The sequence below is a fragment of the Vipera ursinii genome, assembly GCF_947247035.1.
Source record: "Vipera ursinii genome assembly, chromosome: 3".
NCBI lineage: Eukaryota > Metazoa > Chordata > Lepidosauria > Squamata > Viperidae > Vipera > Vipera ursinii.
Genome location: NC_139516.1, coordinates 139,228,136 through 139,236,879, shown reverse-complemented (window position 1 = coordinate 139,236,879; position 8,744 = coordinate 139,228,136). Strand labels below are relative to the sequence as shown.

The window sequence follows — 8,744 nt, the reverse complement described above, 5'->3', positions numbered from 1 at the left end:
TGAACTAAGATGGGGGAGGAGACTGATAACGCGGCTTGACAGACTACATCCAGACAATTACACCACAGAAACAGATCACCCCCCCACCCCGTACATTTAAACCTGGGCAAATGATCTGGGCACGGTCATACACAGCCAAAAACAAATGGGTCCAAGGGACAGTGTTACAACAAACAGGACCCCTTTCGTATTTAATATTCACACATAGTGACGGCAACTTACGACGACACATCGACCAGCTCAGACTAAGACAACCAGAACACAGCCCAGACCCCCAACCCTGGGACCACCAACTTCCACCCCCCGCAGAAATGTTGCCAATACCAAATCAGGAGGAGGAGATTCAAGAGAACCTTCTACCACCAGAGCCAGACATCACCCCACCCCCAAGGCGCTCCAACAGGAACAGAAGAGCCCCAGCATATTTGAAGGACTACCAGTGGGCCGGCTCCAACAACCAACAAGGGGGAGGAAACGCTCCAGGGGAGGGGTAAGGGGTGTATTATATGTGTAAACAAACGTTAGCAATAAGTTAAAACCGTTATTCCATTATTACTGTGAGGGAAAAACAAATCTGACAGGAGAACACGCGGGAACTTTGACAGCTGTCAAAGTTCCCCGCCAGAGCGTAGGCGCAGCCACTGACAGCTCGCGGCTGTCAAAACACCGAGCCATGCGGGAACAAGAACTGTCAAGAGAAGACGGCGATGATTGGATCGGTTAGATGCGGCGCCAAAAGGAATGATCCTGATTGGTCCTCACTGACAGCTGCCGGCTATAAAAGCCGGACAAGTTATTCTGTTTTTGCCTTGCTCTAAATAAACCCTTAGTTAAGTAACCTGTCGTCCTGAGTGGTCCTTCGGCTACTTCACTTTTCAGCTACTCTTCTTCCCCAACTTATTTTCCTTCAGAACTAAGTAAACAAAATGAAGTAATTGATTTGGTTGTTGGTGTTTTTACACAAACCGGTTGACAATCCCTTGAAATTAATTAACTCGGTTAGCCCTTTTGGTTCTGTTAGATCTTTTATGGAAGCAGACCCTTACTGTAGCTGAAATCACCAAACTTGAGTGAAAGTCAGTGAAATCATTCTTACTTCCAGGGTACACTGCCTTCTCTAGGAATGAGGAACTTTTTGTCCTTCAAATATTTTGGGCTACAATTTCCAACAGTGTCAATTTACATGGTTAGACTTGAATGGAAATGAGAGCTTTAATTGAGACCACACCTTGAGGACCTGATATTCTTCATCCTTGGTTATTGCATAGATAGTGCCATAATAGAGGTATTATGGTAGACCTGTGAATAGGAACATAGAGCAAATTCTCATCTTGAGTTGCTGAATTTCCCAGGCTCCATATTAAACTGTAAAATTCTGAATTGGCAATATTCCTGGACTCAGAGGTATCTTAATTTTCAGAAGAAAAATCTGGTAGTTCTATCTGAAGTGCTTCATTTAAGAGAAATAGGTGTGTTGCTCTTAAATTTTATAATATTCTACTTCTGTGTTTGGCAAATCACCTGTTTGAGACATAATCTCTATTCAGGCATTCAGATGTCTGCACCATACAGGATACATTGGGACACATTCACCAGCTTCTGCCTCATTTACTTCCATCTTTCTCAAACTGATGGTGAAAATCTAAAGCACAAGTTCCAGAATTGACAGTTCTTATACATCTATAAGGCATTGACTAGTGAAAATGCTCAAATATGCCCCAAGAAAAACTGAACACTTTGAAGAATGGCATACCATTTTTAAAATAAAATTTAAAATGTTTTTTTAACCTAAAACAATAGATAATGGTCAGAGGTGTTTTCAAAGAATTAAACAATCTCTATTTATTGATTTTATTTATTTATTTACAATAATTTAGTTCTGCCTACTGACTAGACTCTAATGGCTTACACTTTTAAAAACACTGAAACCAAAATTCAATGTAAAACCAATATATCCATGCAATCATTACCTATGCTGTCACTGCTCTTCCATTCAAAATACCCCATGAAAGAAGTTTCTTATCATTATCTTTCTAATTACTGAATGGGAACAGCATTTTGAGTTTCTAGAATAAGTGATGGAGCTGTACAAAGAAAGCCATCTTCAGGGTTTTTGCCTGCTTGCCTGCTTGGTCGCACAGGAAGTGGGTACATGTTCTGACTAGGCTATATCTACCTAATGCATGCATTTCCAAAAGTATTGGACTAAGAGTGCCATCCTCACTCACATCCTGCTATAGATCATCACAAGAATGACCAATGTGGTTTTGCCCCATGTCTAGGCTTGACCCCTGACTGAAGGGGATCCAAATAATCTTTATTATGCAGGGTTACTTCTAGTTGTAGTCTGGCCAACTTTTTTATGTTCCACTTTGTCTTTACATCCAAATTTTGATCACTGCTGTAACTACTGCATGGGGCTGCTGCAATGGTCATAAGCGTGAAAAATTGTCATAAGTCACTTTTTTTCGGTGTTGTTGTAACTTTGAACAATCACTAAATGAGTCATTATAAGCTGGAGACTACCTGCCATCTTGGATCTGTCTCAACCCCGAGAATGGTGCCATGAGATGTGTCTCTGTGGGGTTTTTAAAACGCCCATCGCTTATATTGTGCACGGTGATTCTCACACCTGATTTCCTTTGGAGATTACTTAAGTGATCATGCAACAGAGTATGATCACATGAACTTTCTAATCTGAGACGTTTTGTTAGGCTATGTGCAGCCTATGCGAAAACAATGCTCACTGCTTTGAGTAAAAAGATGTAAGGTTCTTTACCCACTTTATGCAAGTATAAGCTTCTTGGGAAATGGTACAAGTCATCAGATCTAACTCCCTTCCCAATATGTTTCAAACCTTTTAATTTCACCCCAAGAAAGAAAGGAAAATACAGTGTAGCTCTTTTATGGAAAAAAAATAACAACATCAACAACAACAATCCATGTTCCTCAACTTTGACAACTCTAAGATGTAGACTTCAGCTTCCAGAATTCCCTAGTCAGAGGACTGGCTAGGGAATTTTGGGAGTTGAAGTACACACACATTAAAGTTGACACTGCTGTAGAGAATCTCCACAATACTAATAATACATTTTTTTTTTCAGATTATCACAAATCCTTCCCGAGCCTTTCAATCTCTTCCAAGAGGAAATCAACATCTGATTTTTTGGTTGCTGGATTAGAGAAGACCATTCGGAAAAAGTTCACATTGTCTCCCAAAGGTTGGTAGCTAACCATAGTAGTGCCTTCTTCAATCATCCTTGATTTTATTTTTGGAGCAACCTGGATAGATAGGGCAGAAAACAATACTTAATTTCTGGGATAAACCATTGAAGAGGCTAAAGAATAAGTAATAGCAGCCTTTATTTTGGACTATTGGCAGAAATATGATTAAAGTATTTATTTATATCTGATTAAAATATGGTGAACTTTATGCTTATCAATATTGACATTTTAGGAATGTCTTAATATTATTAATTTTTTCTTTATCTTTAAATATTTAAACATCAGAATATTAATATTCTCTAATCAATATGATATAAATAGCACTGTATTCAAATAATATAATGTATTACTTATGCCTTATCACAATTCAATAAAACAAATGAAAAAAATAAAAAAAAGGATTCAGTGGTGTGTCTTTGATTAGAAAAAAAAGTAGAAATAAACTGGGAATGAAATGTTGGGTAAAACCATGCAGAACAGGAACAGTCAGATATGTCTATCAGAAGCTGAAAGCAAAACCAGATCTTCTGCAATTACAGATTCTATCTGCTATGCATAAAATAGACTACCCTTCCCCAAATGCTGGATTGCATGATCCTTCATCCCTAGTTGTCACACTCAATGAATCATTGGTGAGGATAGTAGTAAGGTAAACGTAAAGGTAAAGGTTCCCCCGCACATGCATGCTAGTCATTTCCAACTCTAGGGGCTGGTACTCATCTCCGTTTCAAAGCTGAAGAGCCAGCGCTTGTCCAAGGACGTCTCCGTGGTCATGTGTCCGGCATGACTAGACGCCCAAAGTGCATGGAATGCTGTTACCTTCCCACCGTAGTGGTCCCTATTTTTCTACTTGCATTTTTACGTGCTTTCAAATTGCTAGGTTGGCAGAAGCTGCGACGAGTAACAGGCACTCACTCTGCTACGCGGCACTCGGGATTCGACCCGCCAAACTGCCGACCTTCTGATCAAGAAGCTCAGCGTCCTAACCCACTGAGCCACCGCGTCCCTTAGGATAGTAGTAGTTGTCATCTAATATATTTAACCAGTGGTGGGATTCAAATATGTGAACAACTGGTTCTCTGTGTGGATGCCACTTCCAGAAGTTCATTCTGGGCCTGGGCAACAAAAAATTAGCTACCAGTTCTGCCGAAGTGGTGAGAACCAGCTGAATCCCACCATTTAACTTATGCGAAATAAGGAGGGATAGATAGAAGACTTGCTCTAACACAGTGTTTTCAAACTTGGCAACTTTAATATGTGTGCACTTCAACTTCTAGAATTCCATACCCAGACTGGTTGGCTAGGAAATTCTGGGAATTGAAGTCCACACATATTAAAGTTGCTCTAAAAAACTGCTCTAAAAGAAAATGTACATATGAGCTTTTACCTCATGAAGTCTTTTGTCTCTTTCTGGCCCCTTTGGGATTTGATGAAGACTTGGTGGGATATACCAGAAACATACATTGCTGAGTTCAGGCTTGAAGATTATTTTTTTAAAGAAAAAAGGAAGAGGTAAAATCAAACATTTTTATTTCTGCAACAAATGTTCTACTTTATCAAATAGGCAGGGGAAATTGGAATCTGAAGTTTTGGAAGCAAAATTAAAATAAATCCACTGTTTATGCAAAATCCTTACTATAAATATAAATTCATGGTAAGCCCATGACTTGCTCAGTTGGCTGATGACATTGCAGAATATTATATTTTTCACATAGTGCCCAGCATGAAAAAGCTCGATGGAAACTTCAGCCATTATATTTCCATCCTTCAGAATTGCCTCACATTAAATATAACTATTCATGCCTGTATAACAGAGGGGAAAATATTTTTACTGCCAACCCAATAAACATCACAAAATAGCTCAGGAGTCGTTTCTCCACTACAGAGTCAAAATTCATAATGAATTAAGCTAAAATGTATTTTTATTAAGTTCACTGCAATCTTAAATATTGGCTGAATTTGTTTCTGCACGAACATAAATTTTAACTTATTTTATTGACAGTTATCATTAGTTCAGGTGTAGGATATTTCCATGAGATGTTTATTAATATCTACTGAGATAAAATGTGTGAAAACAATTTATTTAAGTTTCCTTAATTATATAGAAGTCTCTGAGGCATCTCAATGAATTATTGCATATTTTAAAATTGGCTGTTTTCCATTAGCTCAGAAAAAAAAATTGATTTGTGCGAAGAATATTCCATAAATATCAAAAATTTAGGCTGTAGAACTTTTCCAGATCTAACTTATATTTAGTTTAGCTTTTCAGTCCTTTTTTAAGTTTAGTGATAATTTTACAACTGCTATCTATTTGTGAAGCATTTTTATATCTTTTGATTCATACTGCACATTTGCTACTCTATTTTTCTCTCCTGGGGCATTATGAAAACTAAGGGTTGCCTTTTCTGATGTTCACATATTTATGAAACATTTTACATTTTACACATTAATAGCTCCAGGAAATCTCTGGGGCTTAACATGAAATAAATATGCACCCACATGAATTTGTAAAGAAGTTCTGGAAATGTAGAATTCTAGCATCAGAATGCTACTCAGCTGAAGCAGAAATGTGAGGTTCAAATCCATTTTTGAACATATTTTCATTTAATCTGATTAATTTATTTGGCACTGACTTAACCTAGGGAAAAAGATGTTTCATTCTTCCTAGTCACTGGAAATCCTGATTCACACCCAGTAATAAGTAATACAAAGAATTCACTTGCATGGAGGTTCGTATGCAAAGTTTCAACTAAGAAAAAAAAGTGATTGAAAAAAAAAGGATTGAAGGAGGTGGAGATGGAAGAGGAAAAAAAAACACATTTATTCCTTATAATCCAGCCAAGAAAGATTGGAAGATCTTTGTAACTGTCGTGATAATTAACTTAGTGTGCCCATTTATTTATTTCATTTATATCCTGCCATTATTGTTTTTACAAATAAGTCAAGATGGCAAATATATGCAATATTCCTTCTTTCCCCCTATTTTCTCACAATAACAACCCTGTGACATGGATTGGGCTGAGAGCACCTGGACCAAAATTAGGATTCTTAATCACTACTATACCAAACTGGCTATTTTCATCCTTTGCGAAGAAGACTTTTGTGGGAACTGGAAACTGTAGATTAACAAAATAAAGAAACAATACAGAGACTTCTTGCCACTGTTAACTCCTAACCTCAGCATCAAAAACCAGCTCATAATTGTTTCTTCTCTTGAGTTCCTTATGAAGATATTCTGCAAATTCCAAAAATTTATTGATAGGAATTTCAAATCCTCCCGTGCCCTGTAAAACAGAAAAGGCAGAACAAACACGGTTCCTTCCATTATACACTGCAAGTCTGCAAGGTAAAATGACAATGATTTATCTGGAGCCAGAAAACAATTAAAATGAGGTCCTTTTTACTATAAAGTAACATAATGGCTATATTGGAATTTCAGAAACTGCCTTATGAAGAATAGAAAGATTTCTCTGCAGATTTTTATTAGAGCTTCATTACAAAGAAGTCCAGCAAAGATAGATAAATACTTTTATTGCTGAGGCCCAGCAATACTGATCAGATTTTTATTCATTCATTCATTCATTCATTCATTCATTCATTCATTCATTCATTCAAATGTATTGCTGCTCATCTTACCACAGGGTAACTCCAGGGCTTTTTTTCTCATAGAACGCTCAGAATGGAGTTCCGGTACCTTTTTTGGATGGAACCTTGTAGGGTGGGCAAGGTGGGTTGTATGACATGTGTGAGTTCCGGCACCTTTTTCTTTTACAAAAAAAGCACTGGGTAACTCTATAACTTTGACTTTTGGAATTCTTTCAGGTATTGTTTGGTTGTGTAGCAGAAATGGAGACTTTCTTCACAGATGAGGAGTTCCAAAAAATTTGCCTTCTGACTATATTTGACATTATTTATTATCTATAACTTTCCCACTTACTGTCTCAGTTTCTCTGCCTGCTTTCCATAACAGCATTGGAGACTTCAATGTTTTCCTTTTCTTCTGAGATTCTGTTTGTTGCATTATATCTCAGCTCGGTGGAGATAATTGACTCACATTTTAATGCAAAATTTGTAATTTTGCATCTCCAGAAGGTGCCTTCTCTAAACGTTGTGTTTCAAAAACTGTGTGCACTTTTCCGATCGAGACATGCACAAAAATGTGCTTATTAGAAAGCAGTGTGCAAATGTATATATGCACACATGCACATTAAAAGGAAAACACTTGCAAATGGGTATGTGTGTGTGTGTACATTTATTAATAGTATTAATTTTGACTGGAAAAAAAATCCTCGTGATGCAAATATTAGAACTAAATCTAATATTAAAAACTAAGAAACCGAAAGCAACCAACTTGTTCATCTTTAGTCAGGTACTTCATCCAGTAATGAATTTGCTCCTACTTTAGCTCTCCACATTAGCCATAGTTTGAAGACATCAACATGTCGGCCACACTGGATTGTCTTGTCTCCGGTGTCATAAACTGTATCATAAGCCTTGTCCGGTTGGAAGAGATAGTCAGCATGGAGCTGGTGGCAGGCTTGGAGAAGACCCTAGAGGAAAATAGAGAATAAGAAAAGCATCTACCAACAATTTTATTTTACGTATCGTTATGATCTGATACCATTCTAGAAATGAATTGGGAGAGGACTGCGATTCCCACCAAGCCAAATGTATACCATCCACGCATTACAGGTGCTCCTCAGTTAATTACCATTTGTTCAGCGACCAAAGTTGTGATGGTATTAAGCAAGTGGTAATTACAACCAATCCTCCAAATTCTGGCTGTGGCAGCAGTCTTGTCCTCACCTGTTCATTTATTTAAATTCTTGGCGACTGCTGCAGCATCTCACAGTCATGTGGCTACCATTTGCAGTCTTCCTTGCTAGTTTCCCCCAAGCAAAGCCAATGGGGAAGCCAGCAAGGAAGGCTGAAAGTCAGTTCCATAACTTTCTTCTCCTGGGGAGCCCCACTCGTATTCCATAGTGAACTCGTGCTGGAGCGAACCCTCCCCAGCTCCACTAAACGTCTTTACTGCCCGCATGATTGCTCAAAAGCAGCGGTCTTCAAACTTGGCAACTTTAAGACTTGTGGACTTCAACTTCAGGAATTCCTCAGCCAGCTAAGGCTGGCTGAGGAATTCTGGGAGTTGAAGTCCACAAGTCTTAAACTTGCCAAGTTTGAAGACCCCCTGCTCAGAAGTAATCCAATTAATTTCAGTAAAAGTTGTTTCCAAGGAAGTATATGAGGCAATAGGAACCTTACTCTACTAATCTTTCCTTAGGAAATATTATTTAAACATTAATTAGATATAAGTCTTATTTTTTTATAGAAAACAGGTAGGCTTACCTGGACACCCCCACCCACCCACCCACCCACCCACCCCCAAAAAAAAGGAAATTACCTTTTCATGGACTAAAAAAGCTGAGCACTGCAGTGGAACACCCATCAGTTTGTGAGGATTCCAGGTGACAGAGTTGGCTCTAATTAAAGAAGTGAACTTTAATATCTGCAGCTGTAGT

General features: G+C 38.1%; 1 protein-coding gene across 3 annotated transcripts in view; it reads right to left on the bottom strand.

Annotated features, from left to right (window-relative positions):
- Positions 1 to 1,891: 1,891 nt before the first annotated feature.
- The window catches only part of LOC310638243 (glutamate decarboxylase 1-like), a 34,114-nt gene continuing 27,261 nt past the window's right edge, over positions 1,892 to 8,744 (bottom strand). For all 3 annotated transcript variants that reach the window (XM_083359124.1, XM_083359126.1, XM_083359125.1), the window contains 5 exons: positions 8,627 to 8,705; positions 7,626 to 7,775; positions 6,402 to 6,509; positions 4,613 to 4,702; positions 1,892 to 3,282 (listed from right to left, as the gene is read on the bottom strand). In XM_083359124.1, the coding sequence (XP_083215250.1) occupies positions 3,109 to 3,282; positions 4,613 to 4,702; positions 6,402 to 6,509; positions 7,626 to 7,775; positions 8,627 to 8,705 (601 nt within the window). In that variant the 3' untranslated portion in view covers positions 1,892 to 3,108. The remainder of the gene's footprint in view (positions 3,283 to 4,612; positions 4,703 to 6,401; positions 6,510 to 7,625; positions 7,776 to 8,626; positions 8,706 to 8,744) is intronic.